At 38.9% G+C, this 26,837-nt stretch overlaps 1 protein-coding gene across 9 annotated transcripts in view; it reads left to right on the top strand.

Moving 5' to 3' along the window:
* The first annotated feature begins 2,299 nt into the window (after nucleotides 1–2,299).
* Nucleotides 2,300–26,837, top strand: part of ANGEL2 (angel homolog 2) — a 44,564-nt gene continuing 20,026 nt past the window's right edge. For 2 of the 9 annotated variants that reach the window (XM_077937535.1, XM_077937538.1), the window contains exons 1-8: nucleotides 2,300–2,492; nucleotides 4,669–4,994; nucleotides 9,925–10,181; nucleotides 11,186–11,255; nucleotides 12,996–13,417; nucleotides 17,566–17,692; nucleotides 18,107–18,164; nucleotides 21,182–21,345. In XM_077937535.1, coding sequence (XP_077793661.1) covers nucleotides 2,434–2,492; nucleotides 4,669–4,994; nucleotides 9,925–10,181; nucleotides 11,186–11,255; nucleotides 12,996–13,417; nucleotides 17,566–17,692; nucleotides 18,107–18,164; nucleotides 21,182–21,345 — 1,483 coding nt within the window. In that variant the 5' untranslated portion in view covers nucleotides 2,300–2,433. Of the gene's footprint in view, nucleotides 2,950–4,668; nucleotides 4,995–9,924; nucleotides 10,182–11,185; nucleotides 11,256–12,995; nucleotides 13,418–17,565; nucleotides 17,693–18,106; nucleotides 18,165–21,181; nucleotides 21,346–23,259; nucleotides 26,258–26,837 lie in introns of those variants that run through there. The other 7 variants (XM_015117067.3, XM_015117075.3, XM_015117077.3 and 4 more) reach the window with 7 other exon arrangements.

Raw genomic sequence — 26,837 nt, 5'->3', positions numbered from 1 at the left:
GCAATAGTCTAGGTCCAGATAAAGGCAAATATCTTTTAGGATCAGATAAACCCCCAAATTCCAACACTGCATGAAAAGATATCTATTAATTTATTTTACTTATTTAAAAATGTTACTTATTTTAAAATGTTACATTGCTCCTTACCTTTTAGGATATGCTAAAGGAAAAAGCTTCTGGACATTCACAAGCCCTAAGTTCTGGCCCACTGTTAACCATTCATTCAAAATATTTTTACTAATATATAGTAAATATATATTATATTTTATTTCATATACTATATATTAAATATATATTATAAAATATAATATATACTTAGCACAGCACTAGGTCAAGTAAATTTTGGAAATAATGAGTCATGGTCTTTCCTCAGAAGTTATTTACAATCTCATTATAGAGACAAGACATACAGTAAACTAGTCAATTAATTTAATGAACTACAAAATTGTGAGTACAACTAGAAAATAGGGCAGTATAAAACAGAAATACAGTCTTTCTCCCTTATTTGTGGATTCCATATTTGCAAATTTGCCTACTTGCTAAAATTTATCTGTAACCTCCATGTATTCTTGGACATGTACAGAGCAGGGAAAATTTTTAATTGCCCAAAGTGCACATTCCCAGCTGAGGCTGAACAAGGCATCCTCTGCCTTCTTGTTTCAGCTCTCATACTATACCATAAACAGTGTCCCTTGTTGCCCGGGCTGGAGTGCAGTGACACTACATTGGCTCACTGCAGCCTCGCCCTCTCGGGCTAAAGTAATCCTCTCACCTCAAACTCTCGAGCCACCATACCCGGCTAATTCTTGTACTTTTAGTAGGGACGGGGTTTCGCCATGTTGTCCAGTGTGATCTTAAACTCCCCAGCTGAAACAATCCAGCCGCCTTGGCCTCCCAAATTGCTGGGATTACAGGCATAAGCCATCAGGACCAAGTGTCCTTTTCACATTCCATTTAGTGATACGTTTTTCACGTTTTTGTACTTTTTGTTGATGTCGCTGTTTAAAATGGTCCCCAAGCATTGTGCTGTATAGTGCTCCTAAGCACAAGAAGGCTGTCATGAGCCTTGCAGAGAAAATAGCAGTGTTAGGTAAGCTTTGTTGAGGTATGAATTATAATGCTGTTGACTGAGTTCAATGTTACTGAATCAACAATATATATTAAATAAGATGTCTTTAAGCGGAAACACATCCATAACAAAACTGTGTATAAAGTTGATGAAAATGCGACCAGAGGCTTACTGGATCCTAATCCTGTATTTCCCTTAGGAGCAATGATTCAGTATTTACTAATTCAGTGTTTCCAGCAACGTTACAGAACCTAACTACTGTAAATAACAAGAATCAATTACATACTGAGGGAAAGGGTTTTTTCCAAATACACTTGATTTCCTTTTAAGCACCAGGGGTAAGAAAAGCCTTCCCAAGAAGCTACCACTGTTTCAAAGAGCCTATAAAAGCAGTGCTCCTGCCTTCTAGTATCCTTTTCCTCTCTACACTTTATTCTTTCTCGGTTTCTTTCTGTTCTTGCGGGGTCTCCACTTAAATAATGTCTTCCAACAATCTACAGTCCTATACTACATTTAATAAAGGTGGACACACAGGACATACACGTACATTTTAAAGTGAGAGCTATGGCTGTGCTTCCGCAAAATTAATTGCAAAATTCTGTGGTACCTCAGTTCCATGGGCACCCAGAGGATGCGTTGTTCAGCCTCAGGTGGGAATCTGCAGTTTAGGCAATTAAAAATTTTCACTGCTGTGTACACGTTATTTCCTCAGCTAGTCCTGTTAAGCAAGTTTATTTCTGCCAGGCGCAGTAGCTCACTCCTGTAATCCCAGCACTTTGGGAGGCCGAGGTGGGGGGATCACTTGAGGTCAGGAGTTCGAGACCAGCCTAACCAACATGGTGCAACCCCGTCTCTACTAAAAATACAAAAATTAGCCGGGTGTGGTGGCTCATTCCTGTAACCCCAGCTACTTTTGGGTGGCCGAGGCAGCCAATCCGGGAGGCGGAGGTTGCAATGAACCGATATCATGCCATTGCACTACAATCTGGGCGACAAGAGTGAAACTTCGTCTCAAAAAAAAAAAAAAAGAAAGAAAGAAAAAGGAAAAAAAAGTTTATTTCATTCTGTTCCTTTAAGACGAAGGTCGGGTGTTTTGCCCTCTTCAGAAATGGTTGCTCGCGCTTCCCACGCTCTGCGCATGCTCTTTGGGCAGAATTCCGGGTTAAGGTATTCAGGGACTCTCACTGCGCAAGATGGAGAGTAGGCCGGCCGGCTGCGAGACTGCACCTCCCAGCATGCCTTGCAGCCGCGACTGGAGTCGGTACTTAGAGTGATGGGGTTCCCTAGGTACTTTAGGCCACCGCATCGGTTTAGAGATTGAGGTGGAACCCGGGGCCTGGGAACTGGACGCACGCGGAGGGCGAAGATGGAAGCCTGGCGCTGCGTGAGGAAGGGCTACGGCCACTGTGTGGTGGGAAGAGGCCGGTCAGTAGGGCTGGGTACTTGGAGGGAGGAGAGGGGGCGGGCGGCCTGAGGGCGCGGACGGGCGTCCGGGACTAACCCGGGGCGGGGCGGGCTAGGGGAGGAAGGAAGAGGAAGAGGGTCTGGGCGATGGTGTATCCGGGACGAGCCTCCGGAGACCAAGAGGGATAGGTAAACCCGGCGCGCAGCCACCCGCACGCTGGGCCAACGAAGTCTGGGGTCTTGGCGCGGAGTTCCTGGGCCGCTGGCCAGGCTTGCGCCGGTGGCTTTGGATCCCTGGCCCGCTTCCCCCCGCCCAGCCTCCAGAGCAGCGCTGGCCTGCTCCCCACACTCCGCAGCACCGTCCCGGGAGCCGAGCGTCGGCGGGGAGGCCGCCTCTCCGCAGTAGGTCTCGGCGTCCTGATGCCCTGGAGGCGCGCGTGTGGCACACGCCCAGGAGGGGCTTGATTTTTGTTGATGTGTTAGTGTCTCTCAAACTTTAGTCACTTGTATGTCATCCCTACTGTTATGGCCAAGTTCTTGTTCCACGTGTTTTATTTACTGGATATTTTTCTTTAAATTGACTCAGTTTTTTAAAAAAGCACTTCAGTAGGTGCGGCCCACATTAGCTTCGCCCTAAGCAGTGTCAGCAGTCTTGGATTTGATGTGCGATTATGTTTTTTCCTAATAAACTAACAAATATTTAGATATTACAATCAAGTAATTTAATTGTGTACTCTATGAAACCGACTCGTGTACCACCCACCACGCTTTGGAAACACAGCATGTATTATTGCATAAGTGATGGGGATTTGGTTTTAACTCCCATAGGCCTGGGACTTCATGGTAATTCAGTTCAACAATGTTTCCTGAGTACCAGCTGTTTGCCAGGCACTGTGCTAGGCACTTGTGAAGAGAACGGAATTAAAATGAATAAGATGGTTCTGGCCCTGAAGGAGCTTAACATCTTAAGAGAAAAAAAAAAGTCTGAATAAATAACTGCAAATATAGAGAATAACTGTTGTAGTACAAGTATTGTATTTCAATACAGTGGCTTATTGGGATAGAAAATGCGTGGACCATGTGCCCAAATTCCTATGGCTTTCAGAGTTATCACAAAGCAGTGTAAGATACCCATGTTTTATGCCTTTAAAGATTTACAATTAAGTTGATTTTAGAGAACAACTAGGGAATACTTAAACTGTAAAAATATATAATAAAAATTTAAATGCTGTTAAAACGAAAATAACAGCGTATAAAGTTAAATAACAGTAAATGCGACTTAAACAAAATTCCCTTAGAAGTGGGAGCGCACATTATTGATGCTGTGGTAGAAATGTGGCTGTTAAGAATTTTGGAGGAAAGAATAGAAGTCCTCAGAATCTTAACATTTTGCCAAAGTAGTGTAGTGAGAGGAACATGGTGCTTTATTAAGCGGAAATGTCTCCTGAGAGCCTGAGAGCAACATTATCTATTAAAAATGTTAGCGCCGCTTTGGAGATATTTTGGATGGTGGGTTAAATTGAAGCTGTTGGTTTGGAGTGTTGGTGCGTTCTTAGTAATCCCCATCGTCTTTCATTTCCCCCAAGGAGAATCATGCTTAAAAAAGAATGGAAAAATAAATTATCCACCCGTTGATTAGTAAGAGAAGTAGTTTTGTGAATTTATGAAGTTGTGGATAGGCTTTTGTTTTCCTAGCTTATACAGGTGTTTGGAAAAATCTGCCCTTGGTATAAAAAACTGTTCAGAAACTTGTTATCACTCCACGTGGGAGGAGAGATTTACTTTGATTGTAGTGTGGTAAGAGTTCCTTATTCGGTTTCAGTATAATATTTGTTGTGTATTTTATTTTCTCATTGAGTTTTTTAGGTGCTTGAAAGCTACTCAGAATATCATTTTGATAGTTGATTCATCTCTCAGTTGAACTATGTACGTTTTGAGGGGTATGTGGTGTTTTGGGAGCCTGGGAGGCATGCTGTGTTAAGTATTCAGAATACCATGAATGGTTTTTTAGGACGAGAGTCTTGAGATAGTGATGCTAATAGGTAAATCATGGGTGGTTTCCCCTTCATCCTTCACAGATTTAGAAGTCAGATTTTAAATATTAGACATTATCTTCCCTTGAGGAAATAGGCTTAGATTTTGTAAACTATAGCTGAACAAAAAGTGGTGCCTCAAGGAGTGTATTTATTTCTTTTAGATACCCCATGTTTCCCCATCACTCGAGGAGTCTGGGCAGAGACTGGACTACACCGTGGGAGAATCTACAAAGGTGTTGCTGGAACAGACATATTTCTAGTTGTATGAGGTGGCCTGGACATTACTATCAAGCTCCTTACCCATACTTCAGTAGTAGGCATTTTTCACTAAATTGGAGACCACCCTGTTTGTTTGAGTCTAGAACTCAGTTCCAGTACTGTAACTGGAGACCTGACAACCTGAGCCAGACATCTTTGATTCATCTCTCTAGTTACGTCATGAACGCTGAGGGAGATGAGCCTTCATCAAAACGAAGAAAACACCAAGGTAAAGGTGACATTTATCTTGGTGTAGAAATAGATACAAGTGATAGACTAAATTGAAACTTTCATATCTAATCCTTTAAACCTCCTAAGGTTGTAGAGGTATTTGGTGTTGATTTTTAGCCAGTAGTTTTATGTTAGAAAAAAATGAATTCTTGGCCGGGCGCGGTGGCTCACGCCTGTAATCCCAGCACTTTGGGAGGCCGAGGCGGGCGGATCACAAGGTCAGGAGATCGAGACCACGGTGAAACCCCATCTCTACTAAAAATACAAAAAATTAGCTGGGCCAGGTGGCGGGCACCTGTAGTCCCAGCTACTCAGGAGGCTGAGGCAGGAGAATGGCCTGAACCCGGGAGGCGGAGCTTGCGGTGAACCGAGATCACACCACTGCACTCCAGCCTGGGCTACAGAGCAAGACTCCGTCTCAAAAAAAAAAAAAAAAAGAAAAAAGAAAAAAATGAATTCTTCCTTAAATGAAGTCTTTATTTTTATCTTCAACTAATTGTGTACTTCTGGCTGTAAAAATAGAAATGAGTCTACAGATAGAATAAGATTGGCAGAGAAAGGAGAAATAGATTACGAAAGTAAGTTTTATTTAAGGATAATTTTTAAATCCAATGTTTTTGAAACAAAAGCCCTTAGACTTCTTAGAAATTGATGGCTATATGCTTAGAAGTCTAAAGATCTAAAAAAATTTTAGTGTTTTCATTTTTAAGCCACCGTTTTTATGTAAGACAAAAGGACTCATAAATGGAAGCAACCATAAATGAAAGACATGGTCTTATAGGATAAGATTTTTGTTTATTAAATCTGTATATCTCAAATTGGGGTCCATAGATAAAATCTTGAGAGTTTGCCAGAAGTATTATCTTTTAGAAGGGGAACCACATCTTACTCCACTTTGAGAAACAGTTTTTAAAAATGTGTTAATTTACTTCTATTTTTTCATATTCTTTCTACTCTGAACAATTCACTAGACTCCCTCTGTGCTGCCAGTCTTGCCCCCACCACAACCCCATCTCCTGAAAGTATAAATGAGATGTCTAGGTAGAATTTGGATTTGGAATTGTCTTTCTTATTGAACCATAATTTTCAGTGAAGATAATTCCTATGAAGATATTTGAGAGAAGGCTGTGTGGGTGTTAATGTTTAGGGAGCTGATATATAAGTTTGTCAAAGGAAGACATTCAAGGTGAGTCTCGTCTGGAAGTCAAAGCTAGAATTAGTGCTCTTCAGGTTCCCTCTGGTTTTGTTATCAGAAAGTAGTCTACAGGCTTCAGCTGGGTCCCAATCAACTTTGCTAAGCTAATATGCAAATAAATGTGTAACTTATTGCTACACAGTTACAAAGAACCTAGTCAGAAAAAACAAACACTTGTAGAAATTCTTAACTATCCAAAAGTGAAAATCTGTTTGTGTATAGTACTTAACCACAGCATAGGGAGATAAACAAGAAATATTTGAATGAATGAAAGGTGTATTTAGAGGCATTAAAATTAGGTTTCTGAAAACAATCCTAAGATCTGTAAATCTAGGGCTGTATGATGATACCAGATTGCTTTTCACTCATATAATTTGTTCATCAGGTCAGCACACTCCTCTTTTGTTTAGCCTCTTATAAATCTGGGGTGCTTTCAGATGGAGCTGTGGCATAGCTACATAAGCATTGATTGAGGAACCACTCCCTGCTTTCCTTTCTGCCCCACCACTAATTATGTGAACTTGGACAGCTTACTTAACCTCTTTGCTCCTTGATTTTTTCCTGTAAAATAATGCCTACTTGAAAGTCTGTTGAATGAAATGAGATACTGTATGTCAAAGTGCCTAACACACTGTTGGCTTCATAGTAGGTACTCAGAAAATTATGATGTTGTTTTCCCTTAATGGATGGGGAATTACATTTACCTACTGATAAAGTTTGATTACAACCTGACTCTCTATATGTCCATTCTTCCTAGGTGTTGTGAATAAGGAAAATGCTCTTCGTTAAGCCATATTTGTGACTTCCGATATTTCACTAATACTTTTCAATCAAGAAAACTGCATTGCTAACTTGCCTATCACTTTAAAGTGGTATTTGAAGGATTTGTGTGATACAATTATGACTTTGTAATTAGGCACCCTAAAAACCCGATCAGGCCTATTGCTTACTTTCTTTGATTCATCTGTCTTCTCTGCTGTGATCACCTTGTTCCTCCTGATATGGAAGGTATATAAGCTTTTGTAGTGTGAATTTATGTTGTGAAGCATATGAAGGCAGAGACTATCCACTCTATCAGTGGTTTTCAAATTGTCTTCCATGGAACCCTCACATTTGAACACATTTCTGTAAGTTTATTAAAAGCAAATGTGTCAGTATAAAATGTGTGTTCACCCCATCATCCCAGCCCCAGTCCCAGCATGCCAGGGATTGGTGTTCCATGACATGAAAAGTAACGCAGAAGGGTTCTACAAGCTGTAGAAGTTTGAAAGCCACTGTATTAACCAGATAATCTAATGGTCCTGGTTGTTTACAAAATGGAACTGCAAAAAGAGTTGGTTACAAGCTTTAATGACCAGGACAATAAAAATCTTAATGCATTTATATGCCATTACATGTACATGTTTTATAAGGAATATGAATAAGGTTTTTAGACCTTAATTTTCATATTTTATATGGCAGTGACACCAGGGTAGTGCTCCATCTATGATGATAGCTTATATATTGTTTGCATGACTAGAACCCTTTCCATGTTGTATACGTAAGAAGACTTTGATTTGGCTAAAACCATCATAGACAGTCTCCAGTTTATGAATGAATTGTGTTCTACACATGATCAGTTTTTTTTTTTTTTTTTTTTTTGGAGAGGAAGTCTTGCTCGGTTGCCCAGGCTGGAGTGCAATGACGCGATCTCAGCTCACTGCAAGCTCCGCCTCCTGGGTTCACACCATTCTCCTGCCTCAGCTTCCCAAGTAGCTGGGACTACAGGTGCCTGCCACCACGCCCGGCTAAATTTTTGTACTTTTTTGGATACAGGGTTCCACCTTGTTAGCTAGGATGGTCTCGCTCTGCTGACCTTGTGATCTGCTCTCCCCGGCCTCCCAAAGTGCTGGGATTACAGGTGTGAGCCACCGTGCCCAGCCAATCAGTTCTGTTTTCCCTATAGAAGTTTTGTTACAAACCTGAGTGGCTCTGCAGAGCCTGTACAATTAGCCTTAGTTCTGAGCTATTGGGGGTAGGATTCCTATCTTCAGTGAATGATAGGGAATAGTTTCCTTTCCTGGGCATAGGATAGGCTCTAGGCAAAATTCTTCATTTGGTTTTGTTTCTTTCTATCTTTTTTTTTTTTTTTTTTTGAGACGGAGTCTCATTCTTGTTGCCCAGGCTGGAGTGCAGTTGTGTGATCTTGGCTCACTGCAACCTCTGCTTCCCGGGTCACAGCGATTCTCCCGCTTCAGCCTCCTGAGTAGCTGGGATTACAGGCACAAGCCATCACGCCCGGCTAATTTTTGTATTTTTAGTAGAGACAGGGTTTCGCCATGTTGGCTAGGCTGGTCTCGAACTCCTGACCTCAGGTGATCCACCCGCCTTAGCCTCCCAAAGTGCTGGGATTACAGGCGTGAGCCACTGTTCCCGGCCTAATCATACTTTAAAATGATTACTTCATGGGCGTTTTTACATAGCATATTGATATTTTGATTGTAAATATATTGTGCAGAAGATTTGCAAAAATATTTCACAGTCCTAACACTCAGAGGTAACTACTCTTAAAAAAAGTGGTGTATTTCCTTTTAGTCTTTCTTTCACCCTCTGTATAAGTGTATAGGATATTTTAACTTCAATTTAATTTTTGATTGGTGGAATTCTAGGCATTGTATTCCAGTGAAGTGAAAACCTTTGCAGGATAGAGGGAGATATTCTAGGACTGAAATTTTTTATATTATTTAATCATACTTAGAAGTCCATTTCCAAATCTGTTTTCCCATGTTCTTCCCATTTTTTGTTTTCTCTTTCTTTTGAGCTCATAAATTCTCTAAAAATTCCGTGTTTCTCTTCATGGTTTCCATGGCAATAAGAGCATCCTCTTTAATGATAGGATGTAGGAGGCAAGATCAAAGGTGAATACACAGACACACATCACACACGTGGTTATTTCTAAGTCAGGGACTGCCTATGATTGCAAAGTCTCATTTTTTTAATTCTCTTTTCATCACTTTTGCAGAATGCATGATGTGTTTGCAGAATATGAACTGTGACACATTTCTGGTTGTTGCATGCTAGGTTTGTTGGTTAGCCATCATTTAGTAGCATTCTGTAGCTATGTCATATTTAACTTTTTCTTTATTGTACATTTAAAAGATTTCTTTTGTTATTTTGTTTGCATGTTCCACTTTAGTGTTTTAAACACTAAAACTTCTTCCATATATTGCCATGATATACGCTTCTTTCATGTATAAACTAGAATTCTGAACTAAGGGTTGCTACTGGAATTTAGTTAATCATTTGATGATCTTATCCCACTAATAGGGAATAAAATACAGTGTAAAATCATCTTATTGAAAAGCCAACTTTGACATACAAATATGTTGTTATAGTTATAAAAGTGTCAATCACATCTGTGGCAGAGCCGCTTCTTAACTGTAGAGAAGTGAGAAACCACAACCTCCGTATAGTCTTAGCTTTATAAGCACGTATTCTCAGCCTCCAGAATGACTTGCAAGATTATTTTAAATCTGTTTTAAACCTGTTGGTCAGTCAGTATATTGTGTTACCACATTTTTACCAATTTGATAACAGTTCTAATTATTCAGTGCTATGTTGCCACTTCCTAGGGAAAAACATTCTATTCTTTGCTTATGGGAATTTTTAAGAGGCTGAAAAATACATATATGTGGGAAACTGTATGGTCTGCTTTTGATTAATTCCTTATATTTGTGCAATATATTTTTAACAGGCGTGATAAAGCGGAATTGGGAATATATATGTAGCCATGATAAAGAAAAAACGAAGATCCTAGGAGACAAAAATGTTGATCCCAAATGTGAAGACAGTGAGAACAAGTTTGACTTTTCAGTGATGTCCTATAATATACTTTCACAAGATTTACTGGAAGATAACTCTCACCTTTATAGACATTGCCGGCGGCCAGTATTACACTGGAGTTTTAGGTTTCCCAATATTCTGAAAGAAATTAAACACTTTGATGCAGACGTAAGTGCAAAATATTATTGAAATTCTTCACATAAGAAAAAGTTGGGGCCGGGCATAGTGGCTCATGCCTGTAATCCCAGCACTTTGGGAGGCTGAGACAGGCGAATCACCTGAGGTCGGTAGTTCGAGACCAGCCTGACCAACATGGAGAAACCCCGTCTCTACTAAAAAATACAATATTAGCCAGGCTTGGTGGCGCATGCCTGTAATCCCAGCTACTCAGGAGGCTGAGGCAGGAGAATCACTCGAACCCAGGAGGTGGAGGTTGCGGTGAGCTGACATTGCGCTATTGCACTCCAGCCTGGGCAACAAGAGTGAAACTCTGCCTCAAAAAAAAAAAAAAAAGAAAAAGAAAAAGTTGGGTTACATGTTTCATTTGTGCATTTATGAACTAAATGGTTTTCTCCGTTTTGTTTGTGGGGTAAGAAAGGAATGTGTTTAAGAATAATGATGGAATAAGTCTTAATAAGGTATGACTTTCAGAGAGGCATTTGTTAGTGGTTGCTGGTGTGAATAATCATCTAACTTTTCAAAAAGGATCCAAAACGTTTTTAAGTATGGGTCAGTTTTGAGACAGAAACTGGCAGCATATTAAGTATTCAGTAAATATTAACTTTGATTTAAAGTTTCAGTAATTCATGCAAAAATGTCACCTACCTGATAGCATTCAAAGAAATCAGCCTCTTAAGACCTGATAGTACCAATGAACACGTAAAACCCGAAAAAATATTCTGACATGTAAGCTAAGAATATTTCCTTTAGAATATAATAATTTTGAGTACTAAGGGAGCTCCATGTGATTGAGGGCCAGAGTTTTGAGATTGATCAAAATTCGGAAACATTAATTTGGTAGATCTATAACAAGAAAAAAGGATGTCTTTTATTTCAATTATTATCAGGTGTGGAATTTTAGAAGCCAGCTTTTAGATATTTTAAGATAAAAGCACCAGGAAATTCATAGTTGCATCTCTGTGTTCTAATTCAAGCTATTTTTTTCTTCCAAGGTACTTTGTTTGCAAGAAGTTCAAGAAGATCATTATGGAGCAGAGATTAGGCCAAGTTTGGAATCACTGGGTACAGTGTAACTCTTTTTTTTTTTTTTTTTTTTTTCTTTTTTGAGACAGGGTCTCAGTCTGTCGCCCAAGCTGGAGTGCAGTGGCACAATCATGGCTCACTACAGCCTCAACCTCCTGGGCTCAAGTAATCCTCTCATGTCAGCTTCCTGAGATGTGTGCCACCATGCCCGGCTAATTATTTAATTTTTTTTTATAGAGACAAGGCAATGTAACTTATATCTTAGCCAAATTTACTTTTGAAAATTCATGTGTCGTTAAGATATAACTTGCTAACAAAGATGTGTGGCATATTTTGGCTAAAAATCTTAATTTTAAAAAATTGATTTCAAAGAGTCAGGAAAAGGTTGAGGTACTCTCTGGAAACTTTTGTGTTGGAGTATAATTTTAATTCAAACAGAAGGATGTGTAAGAATCTCTTAGTAACTCCCTTTCCTAGGAGTTGTTCAATCCACCTCTAGACCTATTAGATTCTGAGCTCCATGAGGTCAGGGACCATTTTGTCTCTTTCATCATTATAATACCAGTGCCTACCAGTGTCTACCTAATGGATAGATGCCAAAAACCTGTTTGACAGATAAACACTTCTAGAAACAAGTTATCTGTGGTCCCACATACTTGAGAAATGTGCCTGCTTTGCATTCATTAATTTAGCAAAATTTTTTTTTTTTTTTTTTGAGACAGACTCTCTCTGTTGCCTAGGCTGGAGTGTAGTGATGCAATCTTGGCTCACTGCAAGCTCCACCTCCCAGGTTCATGCCGTTCTCCTGCCTCAACCTCCCTAGTCGCTGGGACTGCAGGCGCCCGCCACCACGCCCAGCCAATTTTTTGTGTTTTTTAGTAGAAACAGGGTTTCACCGTGTTAGCCAGGATGGCCTTGATCTCGTGACCTCGTGATCCGCCTGCCTTGGCCTCCCAAAGTGCTGGGATTATAGGCATGAGCCACCGCGCCCGGCCTTCATTCAGCAATTTTTTTTTCGAGTGTCTACTATATACCATGCACTATTCTAGGGAGTGAGGTTATAGCACTGGGCAAAAAAGATGTAAAAAATTTCTCCCTCATCTGGAGTGTACCTTCTAGTGGAGAAAGGCTAACCAAATAAATAAGTAAATAGCATATTAAGTAATGATAGTTTTCTGGAGAAAAGCAGGAAAGTGGAATGGGAGAGGTTTCAGTTTTAAACAAAATGATCAGACAAGGTGACATTTGAACAAATATTTGAAGGTGAAGGAATAAGCTATGCTTAGAACATTCTAGGCAACAGAAATAGCAAGGGAAAGGCCCTGAGGTTGGAGTGTGTTAAGGCAAGTGAGGAGGCCAGCGAGGTTGGAATGAAGTGAGGGGGAAGGAGTTATAAGCAAAAAGATCAGGAATATAGGGTGGAGAGAGTGTGAGAATAGATTATTGAAAGTCTTTACTGTTATTGCCTTGACCAAGTTTTACTAGGATGGCAATGGGAGACTGATAATACACATTAGCATATCAAGGGCTGAAGTCTGCATATAAAGAGGCCTGTTAGACCCAGTGTCAAACGTTTTTTATTCCAATGTTTATTGACATCCTACATTACTAATAGACCCAGTGTCAAACGTTTTTTATTCCAATGTTTATTGACATCCTACATTACTAATGTTTTGCAGAATACAGTTTGGTAAACATTGTTCAGAAGTATCAGGTGAGCTGTGTTTTGACAAATATATAAAAGCAGTCATTTGTTTTAAATTCATTTGTTTCTTATAGGTTATCACTGTGAATATAAGATGCGGACAGGAAGGAAACCTGATGGCTGTGCTATTTGCTTCAAACATTCCAAATTTTCACTCTTGTCAGTGAACCCAGTGGAATTCTTCCGCCCTGATATTTCTCTGTTGGACAGAGACAATGTTGGATTAGTTTTACTCTTGCAGCCCAAAATTGCATGTGCTGCCTCTCCTGCGATCTGTGTAGCAAATACCCATCTGTTGTATAATCCAAGGCGAGGTGATATTAAGCTGACCCAATTGGCAATGCTACTGGCAGAGATTTCCAGTGTTGCCCACCAGAAAGATGGCAGCTTCTGCCCTATTGTTATGTGTGGTGACTTTAATTCTGTTCCTGGTTCTCCACTATATAGTTTTATAAAGGAAGGAAAATTGAATTATGAAGGACTTCCCATAGGAAAGGTAAGTGCTTGCTCCATTGTTAGTAGGAAGTGGACATAGTTGCTCTGCTCATGATAATGTGAAGATAGTCATTACATGGCTGCTTAAAAACCTTGGATGATCCAGTACCCTCACTTTATCAAACTGATTTTCCATGACTTCTTATTTTTATTTTTTTGAGATGGAGTCTCCCTCTGTCACCCAGGCTGGAGGCTGGAGTGCAGTGTCATGGTCTCAGCGCACTGCCAAGTTCTGCCTCCCGGGTTCAAGTGATTCTCCTGCCTCAGCCTGCTAAGTAGCTGGGATTACAGGTGTGCGCCACCACACCTGGCTAATTTTTGTATTTTTAGTAGAGACAGGGTTTCAGCTTGTTGACCAGGCTGGTCTCGAACTCCTTACCTCATGATCCACCCGCTTCGGCCTTCCAAAGTGCTGGGATTACAAGCATGAGCCACTGTGCCCAGCCACGTCTAATAAATAATTATTTTCATTTTGTTGATTTTCATCTCTTTCATCTGTCTGTGGCAACATACTGCTTGGAGGAATTAACAGGCAGCAAAAAAAAAAAAAAAGTATTGACAGACATGGATACTTCACAAATAAGTAACACAAGGTGGCAGGATAGAATTTGGAAAGCTGGATGTGGGCAAAATAGTAATTCAACATTTATTATATAAGTTTCCCTTGTATAATAATAAATATTTTCTTTAGCTTAGCACAATTTAGCTCATGTAATTATTTTTATTGTGCTTTCCTTTCCTTACTTTAGATCATTTGATCTTCAGTATATTTACCAAAATAAGCTCTCCACCACTAGAGTTTTCAGTGATAGTTTAAAATTATTTATTTATCATTATTATTTTGAGATGGATGGAGTGTTGCTCTTTTGCCAGGCTGGAGTGCAAAGGTGTGATCTTGGCTCACTGCAACCTCTGCCTCCCAGTTTCAAGCAATTCTGCTGCCTCAGCCTCCCAGGTAGCTGGGACTACAGGCGTACGCCACCACACCTGGCTAATTTTTTATATTTTTAGTAGAGACGGGGTTTCACAGTGTTAGCCAGGATGGTCTCGAACTCCCAACCTCAGGTGATCTGGAGGTTCACCTCGGCCTCCCAAAGTGCTGGGATTACAGGCATGAGCCACCGTGCCCAGATAGTTTAAAATTTTATAAAAGTTAATCTCTGTTAGTACAGGTATACCTCATTTTATTGTGCTTTGCTTTATTGAGCTTCAACCATACTGCATTTTACAAAATTGAAGTTTCGTAGCAACCCTGCCTTAAACAGCTCTATCGGTGCCATTTTTCCAACAGCATGTGCTCAATTCCTGTCTCTGCCACATTTTGGTGACTCTTGCATTACTCAAACATTTTCATTATTATTACATCTGTTATGTTGATCCCAGATTAGTGATCTTCGATATTACTATTATAATGGTTTTGGGTGTTATGAACTGTACCCATATAAAATGATGAACTTAATTGATAAGTGTGTTTTGACTGGTCCACTAATCATCTCTCCCCCTCTACTTGGGCCTCTATATTCCCTGAAGCACAACAATATTGAAACTAGGCCAAGTAATGGCCCTGCAGCACACTCTAAGTGGTCAAGTAAAAGGAAGACTCACATGTCTCACTTTGAATCAAAAGCTAGAATTGATTAAGCTTAGCAAGGAAGGCATTTTGAAAGCTGAGAGGCCAAAAGCTAGGCCTCTTGCACCAAACAGCAAAGTTGTGAATGCAAAGGAAAAGTTCTTGAAGGAAATTAGAAGTGCTACTCCAGTGTATGAAGGCATAATAAGAAAACAAAACAGCCTTATTGCTGATATGGAGAAAGCTTGAGTGGTCTGGATAGAAGATCAAACCAGCTACAGCATTGCCTTGAATCAAAGCCTAATCCTGAGCAAGGCACTAAGTCTCTTCAATTTTATGAAGGCTGAGAGAGATAAGGAGGCTGCAGAAAAGAAGTTGGAAGTTGACAGAGTTTAATTTGCGAGGTTGAAGGAATGAAGCCATCTCCATAACATAAAAGTGCAGGTAAAGCAACAAGTGCTGCTGATGTAGAAGCTACAGTGGGTTATCCAGAAGATCTAGCTAAGATCGTTGATGAAGGTGGCTACACTAAATAATAGTTTTTTTTTTTTTTTTTTTGGAGACAGAGTCTCACACTATTGCCCAGGCTGGAGTGCAGTGACACAATCTCAGTTCACTACAACCTCCGCCTCTTGGGTTCAAGCGATTCTGCTTCAGCCTCCCAAGTAGCTGGGATTACAGGTGCATGCCTCCATGCCGGGCTAATTTTTAAATATTTTTTGGTAGAGATGGGGTTTCACCATGTTGCCCAGGCTGGTCTCGAACTCCTGGGCTCAAGCAGTCCTCCTGCCTCAGTCCCTCAAAGTGTTGGGATTACAGGTGTGAGCCACCGCACCTGGCCAACAATAGGTTTTTAATGTGGATGAAACCACTTTCTGTTGCAAGAAGATGCCATGTAGGACTTTTCATAGCTAGAAAGAAGAAGTCAGTGCCTGGTTTCAAAGGACAGGCTGACTCTTTTGTTAGGAGCTAATGTAGCTTGTTATTTAAAGTCAGCGTTGGTCAACCATTCTGAAAATCCTAGGGCACTTAAAAATTATGCTAAATCCACTCTACCTCTGCTCTATCAATGGAAAAACAAAGCTTGGGGATGACAGTGCATCTGTTTATGGCACAGAATATTTTAAGCACACTGCCGAGACCACTACTCAGAAAAACAGATTCCTTTCCAAAGATTACTGTTCATTCACAAGGCACCTGGTCACCCAAGAGCTCTGATGAAGATGTACAAGGAAATGAGTGTTGTTTCATGCCTGCTAACACGGCATCCATTCTGCAGCCGGAATCAAGGAGTAATTTTGTATCTACGGGTCTCCTTATTTAAGAAATACATTTCATAGGCTATAGCTGCCATAGAAGTGATTTCTCTGATGGATCTGGGGAAAGTAAATTGAAAACCTGGAAAGGATTCAGCAGCCTAAATGCTATTCAGAACATTTGTGATTCATGGGAGGAAGTCAAAATATAACCATTAAAAGGAGTTTGGTAGAAGTTGATTCCAACCCCCGTGAATGACTTTGAGGGGTTAAAGACTTCAGTGGAGGAAGTAACTGTAGATGTGGTGGAAGTAGCAAGAGAACTAGAATTACTAGAATTAGAAGTGGAGCCTGAAGAATTAACTGAATTGTTTCAGTCTCATGATAAAACTTAAATAGATGAGGAGTTGCTTCTTATAGATGAGCAGAGTATTTTCTTGAGATGCAATCTATTCCTGGTGAAGATGCTGTGAACATTGCTGAAATGACAACAAAGGATTTTAAAAGTTACGTAAATTTAGTTGATAAAACATTGGCAAGGTTTCCAATTTTGAAAAAAGTTCTACCATGGATAAAGTGCTGTCAAACAGCATCACGTGCTACAGAAAAATCTTTTATGAAAGGAAGCATCAGTGGCTGCAGCAAATTTCACTGTTGTCTTATTTTTAAGAAATTGCCACAGCCAACCCCAACCTTAAGCAACCATCACTCTGATCAGCCAGCAGCCATTATTATCTAGGCAAGACCCTCCACCCGTAAAAAGATGATGACTCACTGAAGGCTCAGATGATTGTTAGGATATTTTAACAATAAAGTATTTTTAAATTAAGGTATGTATTTTCTTAGGCATAATGCTATTGCACACTTAATAAACTACAGTATAGTATAAACACAATTTATATGCACTGGGAAACTGAAAAAATTATGTGACTTGCTTTATTGAGATACTCACTTTATTGTGGTGGCCTGGAACCAAACCTGCGGTATCTCTGAGCATGCCTGTATTTGATACAATAGGAACTATATTGCTGGTAGTAAAAAAGGATGAGTAGTATTAGTCCAAAGCGATAGATCATTTGTATGTCCAAACTAAAGAAAAACATGTATGGGAAAAAGATTGTCATTTTTATGTAAATGATAAGTGCTTTCTGAATTGTATTTGAAGAAAAGAAGATTTTATAAGGCCAAAGAATCACTTAATATAATGAATAAAGGGTAATAATTTACCACTTTTGGATTACCTTTTATTTAAGACCTAAACTTTTCAATTCATAAACTATTTAAAATATTTTCACTTAAGATACCTGTTGAAATTTTGTTTAGGTATCTGGCCAGGAACAGTCTTCACGGGGACAAAGAATTTTATCTATTCCAATTTGGCCCCCAAACCTAGGTATCTCACAGAACTGTGTGTATGAGGTACAGCAGGTACCAAAAGTAGAAAAGACAGGTAAGTGTTTGTAATACATTTTGGCAGTCTGCTGGGTAATCATGTTCCCTTTGAAGACATAAAACTTAAGTTTTTAAAAAGATAAAATCCCAGGGATGAATATTCATGTATAAAAATATATAGTTATTGATTCTTTTTCTTAAGACCTCTAAATTTACTTTTTTAAAGTTGAACTTCCAGAATTATCTGTGCATGATTTACTTGCATGTTGCTTTGGAATTGTTTGCATTTTTTTATTTTTCCGAATTCTGGAGGCCATCAAAATATATAGATTCCAGAATGAAACATGTAACTAGGCATCTTTCTAACCTAGATAAGTCTTAAATATTGTTTCTGGAGTAAGATGATGGTATTAAGGCAAACTAGAACAAAACTATATTAATAAAATTAATATATTTTCCTCTATTCTTACAGACAGTGATCTGACACAAACACAACTGAAGCAAACAGAGGTCCTAGTGACAGCTGAAAAGTGAGTTCTGGAAAGTAAAAGGATACATTTGCTAACTTTAGTTGAATAAAAAACTCATTTCTCAAAAATCACTTGGATAAAAAAATTAAGGTGATAATATTCCATGCTGGTGAAGAGTGCCGGCCCTTAAGTCAAATAGGCCTGAGTTCCAGTCCTGACTCTGCTGTGTTTTAACTGAATAATTTTAAGCAAGAAACTTAACATCTCTGAGGTTCAGTTTCTTTGTCTGTAGTTCGGGTTGTTGTGAGGATTAGATGAGACAAAGCATATAAAGCACAATGTTTGAAACATAGTTAAGTGCCTAGGTAGTATTAGGAAGGGAAACAGCTTGTTTGTGGACCTGGACCAGCTCAAGTACTCTTTGAAATTCACATACTTAAACAAAGGTCAAGATCACAGAAACATATCTCTCAGATATCAAGAGGACCTTTAGTTGTCTTTGATTTACTAAATCTCAAAACTGTCTATAAGAGAATTGATCCAAAAATGAATATGCCAGTTGAAAAGATGATCATTTAAATTTATCTCTTGAACTGTAGGAAAAGATTGTCAGAGGGGTAAAGATGCTGGGATTCTTCATTAAAGAAATAGGAATATTTGGGGCTATGGTTGAGAAATGGATACATGTTAATAAAACAGGACAGAGACTTAAATCTTGGGGAGATTCTTGAAATATCTTGCTTGTTTTATATTGTGGCTACTTTATAGGTTTTTGTTTTAACATTTAAGTTTAGGAACAAATTCTCATTCATTTTATCTGCCTCTCAATCTTTATTTTGTATACCTTGTTTTGAGAAAATATTACTACATAAATAAGAACTAGTAAGAATGGAAGCAAGTTTTTAAAAAAATTTTTAAATGAGTATTTAAAAATTAATGATTAAACCTTTCAATAGAGTAAAAACTTCTTTGAATAAGATTAATAAGGAGGCTAATCTAACAAGTACTTAGTTTTGAGTAATCCTTAAATCTTTTTATAACAATATAGGATATGAAAAAAGATACTGGCTGGGCGTGTTGGCTCACGCCTGTAACCTCAACACTTTGGGAGGCCAGGGCGGGAGGATTGCTTGAGCCCAGCAGTTTGAGACCAGCCTGGGCAAGACAGTGAGACCCTGCCTCTATTTTTAAAAAAAGAAAAAAATAAAACATTCTGGCTGGGCGCGGTGACTCATACCTGTAATCCCAGCACTTTGGGAGGCTGAGACGGGTGGATCACGAGGTCAGGAGTTCAAGAGCAGTAATGCCAAGATGGTGAAACCCAATCTCCACTAAAAATACAAAAAATTAGCCAGGCGTGGTGGCAGGCACCTGTAATCCCAGGGAGGCTGAGGCAGAGAATTGCTTGAACCAGAGGGGTGGAGGTTGCAGTGAGCCAAGATCGCGCCACTGCATTCCAGCCTGGGCGACAAAGCAAGACTCCGTCTCAAAATAATAACAATAATAATATTAAAAAATAAAACAGATACTTTACTTGCCCTTGGTGTCTATCTAAAAATTAAAAGAAAAAAAGAGGCCGGGCACAGTGGCTCATACCTTTAATCCCAGCACTTTGGGAGGCCGAGGCAGGCGGATCATGAGGTCAGGAGATCGAGACCATCCTGGCTAACATGGTGAAACCGCATCTCTACTGAAAATACAAAAATTAGCTGGGCGTGGTGACGGGCGCCTGTAGTCCCAGCTACTCGGGAAGCTGAGGCAGGAGAATGGTGCGAACCTGGGAGGCGGAGGTTGCAGTGAGCTGAGATCGCGTCACTGCACTCCAGCCTGGGTGACAGAGCAAGACTCTGTCTCATAAAAAAAAAAAAAGATACTTTTTAGTATCTATATATACATACAGAGTGTTTATATGCATAGCTTATATCTGTAAACTGAAAAATTGATAGTAAAATAACAGTTTGCAGAAGACCTATTTTTATTTATTATTTTTATTTGAGAGTCAGTCTCACTGTCATCCAGGCTAGAGTGCAGTGACATGATCTTGGCTCACTGCAGCCTCCACCTCCTGGGCTCAAGCAATTCTCCTACGTTAGTCTCCCAAGTAGCTGAGACCACAGGCATGGGCCACCATGTGCAGCTAATTTTCTTAGTTTTTTTTTCTTTTGTAGAGAGGAGGTCTCACTGTGTTGCCCAGGCTGGTCTCGAGCTCCTGAGCTCAAGCAGTCTTCTTGCCTTGGCTTCCCAAAGTGCTGGGATTACAGGTGTGAGCCACCACGCCCGGCCCTATTTGTGTTTAATATTATAAATCCTTAGACATAAAAAGTTGCTAAAACTTAGAGGGCATTTTTAAGGATTTACCTTTGTTCCTGACAGATGAACACTTTAAAAGCAAGGGAAACATCTTCATCTACATATTCTCAGCACCGGAGATAGTGCCTAGAACTTAGAAGGTGTTTGGTAAATGTTTGTTGGATAAGTTTTTCAAAATTGTATTTTCCTTCAAGGCGTAAAAGATCCTTATGATTCATAAAGTATCACTAGAAAATTATCTTTAAACCTTTTACTCATAACGTCACATGCATTATATTTGTGCATGGGGCAAATGTAATAAACCATTAGAGAAGCTGTTTTAAGATGCAGTACAAAATTATCTCATATGTCATAGCAAGAAAAATTAGAATATGGCCTCTCTGTCATCAGAAGTCTAGGGGATTCCAAATAGTGTTTCTGAAGACCCCCTTGATTCTCTTTCTTAAAAACACAATGAAACTTCTACGCTGTTTTAGAATACAGGTTCTTTAGTAAGTGGAGGCATTCACACGTGTTATAAATAATGAACACATTAGTATGTAAATTATAGAGCTTTTTTTTAAGCCACATTTATGATGGCTTTATTGATGGGTTTTAGATATCACTGCATAAGTAAATTAATACTAAATTATGATATGGTCTATTTAAATAAAGCTTGTCCTAATGTCTGGTCTTAGTCTAGAAATTAAATGAAAGAACTTCAGATAGGAGGAATTCTTGAAGTTATAAAAAACTTGAATACTAAACACTTCTTCTTTTCTATTTAGATTATCTTCAAATTTACAGCACCATTTCAGCTTGTCATCTGTTTATTCACATTACTTTCCTGACACTGGAATTCCAGAAGTGACCACTTGTCATTCCCGAAGTGCCATAACTGTGGATTATATTTTCTACTCTGCAGAAAAGGAAGATGTTGCTGGGCACCCAGGTAAGGAATGCATGTAATCTTAAATTCTGCTAGAGAGCACAGTAGCTAAAACCTCAAGGTTAAAGTTAAGAAAGCTCTCTAAACATACAGTTGAAGTTCTAGATCTAGAAGGTAAAAATATTTTGAAATAGACAGATTGGTAATATCTTTGAATAAATCAGTTGATTACTTGCATATGAGGGAGGCAATAAAACACATCCAAGCAAATTATTAACCAAGAATTACATTATCAGTCCTACCCTCCAGTTCCAGTCAGCCTCTGAGTTATAGGTCTTTCATATTGCCCTTTCTTTTTACTTGCCATAAATTTACTGTTTTTCCTGTGACAGGAACTGAGTATGTTGTTAATGGTCATCATAGTTTTGTGCTTAAATTTTACGGAGGCATGCTGCCTTCATTGGAGGACCATAGTTACGCTGCCAGCAACACAGTTTATGCTGTCATGTTGACTCTGGAATATTGGATTTTTCTGAAGAGGAAAAGTATATATATATATATATGTACTTTTTTTTTTTTTTGAGACAAAGTCTTACTCTGTTACCCAGGCTAGAGTGCAGTGGCGGGATTCTCAGCTCACTGCAGCCTCTGCCTCTTGGGTTTAAGTGACCTTCCCACCTCAGCTTCCCGAGTAGCTAAGACTACAGGTACGAGCCACCATGCCTGCCTAATTTTTGTAATTTTTGTAGAGACAGGGTTTCACCATGTTGCCCAGGCTGGTCTTGAACTCCTGGGTTCAAGCAACCCGGCCATCTCAGCCTCCCAAAGTGGCTTGGATTATGGGCATGAGCTTCCACATTCGGTCAGAAAAGTCTATATTATTACTAGGTGTTTTCAAAAAGTGAAGGTGATAAAAGTTTTCTTTGTGCGCCTCAATGAAAATCAGGTTTTAAACATTAGCCAGAGGATTTAAAGTGGAGAAGAAAATGCAGTTTAAGATTACTGGAAGTACAAAAATATCATTAAGAAAACTTTGGAATGTGGGCAGCTTTTTCTTTTCTGAGTTTTTCATTTTTTTTCTCTTCCATTTTTTTTTTAATGCTTCTTGTTCTTTACCCTTTTCCCCTCTGTTTGTTCCCCCCTCCTTCTGGGAATAACCTTATTAGTAACACTCAGGAGATGACTTACCCCTGCCACTAGATCTACTCTACAAAATATGCCTGCTGCTTTGAATTTATAGTAAGGTTTTCATAGTTGTCATGCTGACAGAAGTTCACTAGGTGGCGGGAGAGTGTTACCGATCAGCATTTCAAATTTCTTTTTTTTTTTTTTTTTAATTTATTATTATTATACTTTAAGTTGTAGGGTACATGTGCATAACGTGCAGGTTTGTTACATATGTATACTTGTGCCATGTTGGTGTGCTGCACCCATCAACTCGTCATTTACATCAAGTATAACTCCCAATGCAATCCCTCCCCCCTCCCCCCTCCCCATGATAGCATTTCAAATTTCTTAACGATAAGAGCGTGTCATCTTTTACTCTACTTCTGTGGGTGCTGACTCGGGACTAAGTTATACTAATTTATTCTCCATTCACCTTATAAACTTCTGCAGGGCTGTGGCCCGGTATCTCTGGCTTTATGCAACTACAGAATGGTTGCTGGATGAGTTTCTTATGTAGTTGTCAATCACAAATTACTCTTAACATTCTTAAGTATTTGATTTATATTTTCTTCTAAAGATTGCTTACAGTTACAGAGCTGGAACTAGAAACAGTATCTCAAACTGCTGTGTGTTAGGTAATTACAATTAGGTTATAACTCAATATTAAGCTTAAATATTCTAAAAACTGTTTCATAGTTTTTAGTCTTCTGGAGGGGCCTCAAGTTCTATATGTATTTGGAGAAAAGACTTGTATGATTAATTTACAATAACCTGTTGACAGTTTTACTAAATATGTATGTGCTTCTTTAGGAGCTGAAGTTGCTTTGGTTGGTGGCTTGAAACTTCTAGCTAGACTGTCACTTCTTACAGAACAAGACTTATGGACTGTTAATGGACTTCCAAATGAAAATAACTCTTCAGATCATCTGCCTTTATTGGCAAAGTTCAGACTTGAGCTCTGACTTCTTTGATCACATACTAATTTTCTTTCCAATTTGTATTGTTTTTCAAAGAATGTAAAGTTCTTAAGTGTATGCATGTTGTTTATTTTTGCACTGTGGAGTTTCTGAGGAGGTTATGTTAGATGCTTTGAAACTCTATCAGAAGAAACAACTTTATAACAATTTTTTTAATAATGAAAAATATTTTTCTGACAAGTGAGATCTAAATACTCTTTATTGTAAAAGAGATGTAAAGGTTTTGTATTCTAAATCCTAGTAAAATTGACAGTGATTTTTAAATATAATGCATCTTCCTTTGTCTGCTTGTAAAAAAATTTCATTTCATAAATTTTGGTGAGCTCTGTAGTGGATCCAAAATATCTTTGAGTTCTTGCAAACTATAAGCGGTTTCTTTCCAGAAGGCTTGATTTCCTTAGGAGACCCCTCTATTGAGTTCTAAATAGTTTATCTTAGAAATCCTTGGGTCATTCACAGGTACCCAACCAGCCATTGTTTAGTTTGTTTTTGAAGGGGTTTGATAATGCTTTTTAAGTTGTACAGAATGCTTAATCCATCATATTACTGTCCTGAGCCATGTAATATGCCTGCATCGTGTTGGGGAAATGTTTGGGAAATGTAAGTCAGCATAACGTGTAAAGCTCACTCTTTCACCCTGGGACAGAGGTGGGCTTAATAGAGGCAGAGACTGGGGATATACCTTTGTTTCCCTAGCATTTTTATTTATTTATTTTTAATTTATTATTATTTTTTTTTGAGATGGAGTTTCACTCTTGTTGTCCAGGCTGGAGTGCAATGGTGCGATCTCTGCTCACTGCAACCTCTGCCTCCTAGGCTCAAGCGATTCTCCTGCCTCAGCCTCCCGAGTAGCTGGGATTACAGGCATGCGCCACCACTCCCGGCTTATTTTGTATTTTTAGTAGAGACAGGGTTTCTCCATGTTGGTTAGGCTGGTCTCAAACTCCTGAGCTCAGGTGATCTGCCCAACTCAGCCTCTCAAAGTGCTGGGATTACAGGCGTGAACCACTGCAGCTGGCAGCATTTTTTAAAAATTCAGTTTTAAGATCTCTGGGTTAGGGGAGAGATTTTATTTTACTGAACCAGTTCTGTAGAAATTTATTTTATTAGGAAATTTGTCTTTGAAACAAAATGGCAGCTATAAAATTGTTTTTGTTATGCCTCAGAAATATGAGGAAGCCTGTAAAACTCTAGTGGGAAGATATTAACTTGGAGTCCTAATACTCTGTAAATAGTCATTAAACTGTTGGTTTTAGTGGTTTTGTTTCTAAAATGTTTTCTTTTACAGTGATGCACCAGTGTGAGATGGTGCTGACACTTTCTATGAAGTGGTTATGAGTAGGTTTAATAAATCCTATATACAAGTGTTTGAATTGATTTTAAAACATAAAAAGTGGAAATTTCCTTTTTTGTAGACAGTAGGAACAAGGAATTACATACATTTTTACTAAGTAGTAATTTTACACTGAATTATAAATGTTTTTACAGTGAGTTTTATTAATAGAATGCTTCACCTTAAATTGGAAAATAATAATAGTCTTGGACTAAGTCTTTGTACTAAAGCATTTGCTATAATTATTTTTAAAAAAACAGATGAAAACCTCAAAGAAGGCATGTGGATTATAAGATTTATCTAGTAAAAATTGTAATTGAATATGTTTAAATATTTAATTTCTCACTTTGGGGGGGTTTTTGTTTTTTAGACGGCATCTCACGCTGTCACCCAAGCTGGAGTGCAGTGGCGCGATCTTGGCTCGCTGCAACCTCCGCCTCCTGGGTTCAAGCAATTCTCCTGCCTCAGCCTCCCCAGTAGCTGGGATTACAGGTGTGCACCACCACGACCAGCTAATTTTTGTATTTTTAGTAGAGATGGAGTTTCACCATGTTGGCCAGGCTGGTCTTGAACTCCTGACCTCAGGGGTGATCCACCTGCCTCAGGCTCCCAAAGTGCTGTGAGTACAGGCATGAGCCACCACTCCTGGCCTTTGGGGAGATTTTAATTGCAGTATTAACTATAGTTCCAAGATTTCCCACATTTTATAGTAGTAGTTTACAGAATATTATGTGCCCTAATTAGCAGATACAGACATTATCAAATTATAATGATAGTATAATTTGATAGTATAATAATCCCCTTTTTAGTACTGGGGAAAAGAAAAATGAAAATTCATTAGTTAATTACTGCCTTGTGTTGTGTGAATTTATTAACAAATAACATTATTACATATAGGTCATTGTTAACAAACGAACATCCCTGAAAACCTCTGTGAAAAGTTTTTATATCCTGATTAATATATTCTGGCCCATTTTTCATGTGCTTCACTTTGATAGAGTTAATCCATAAAATTGCTCCCTACTTTAGCTTATCAAATGAAGTATTATTTTGTGGACTGGAGGCCAGAAAGTCAATGTGAGCTTCTCACAGGTTTTTAAAGCTCCACTAAAAATAATTATCCACTTGTCTTTACTTTTGTTGACCAGAATAGTTGGTAACTCTGCCGGAGCCTCTACTTACCTGCCAAAAGCAATTAAATCTGGTTAATGCCTGAAACCAAATCTCTCAGTCTCAAGTGTTATACTATACAAGTTTTAAATGGAAAGGTAAACTGTGGAGTAATGAAATTTTGGTTTTACTGTACATTTTGCTATCAAGATAATATGCATGTTTGAAATCTTGTCTTTATTTGTAATTCAGTTACTGTCTGCTTTTAACCATTTGCTTTCCTAAAGAAAGTTTGAGATCCAGAGAGTTCAAGGGATTGGGGAAAGAGAGGCGTCAAGTCATTTGCACTTTGTACCTGTAAGTTATGTAATAAACTATTATACTCATACTTCTGTGCCTGAAGGTTTTGTGGTAGGTATACTGAGATGTATAAGCTGTCCTGTTGCCTTTACTAAACTATTTCATTGCTCTTTTCAGCCATTTTTACTTAGGGTGGTGCTAAAAGATGAGTGAATTGAGATGTGTCAAAATAGAGTAATAGAGTAGTTTTTAATATAGAGTCTGCAGATTGTGAAAGAAGGGTGAAAGAATGATAAACAGGTTCACTAGAATAAGTATATAATACGATGACCAAAAAAAATCACACCATCTTACTTTTTTTTCTTTCTTTTTTTTTTTTTTTTGAGACTGAGTCTTGCACTGTTGCTTGGGCTGGAGTGTGTCGGCAGGATCTCAGCTCACTGCAACCTCCGCCTCCCAGGTTCAAGCGATTCTCCTGCTTCAGCCTCCCAAATACTTGGGATTACAGGTGCCCGCCACTATGCCTGGCTAATTTTTTGTATTTTTAGTAGAGACAGGGTTTCACCATGTTGGTCAGGCTGGTCTCGAACTCCTGACCTCAGGTGATTCCCCCGCCTCGGCCTCCATAGTGCTGGCATTACAGGCTTGAGCCGCTGAGCCCCGCTGCA

Source organism: Macaca mulatta, chromosome 1, assembly GCF_049350105.2.
Source record: "Macaca mulatta isolate MMU2019108-1 chromosome 1, T2T-MMU8v2.0, whole genome shotgun sequence".
Lineage (NCBI taxonomy): Eukaryota > Metazoa > Chordata > Mammalia > Primates > Cercopithecidae > Macaca > Macaca mulatta.
This window is presented reverse-complemented; position numbering and strand designations above follow the sequence as displayed.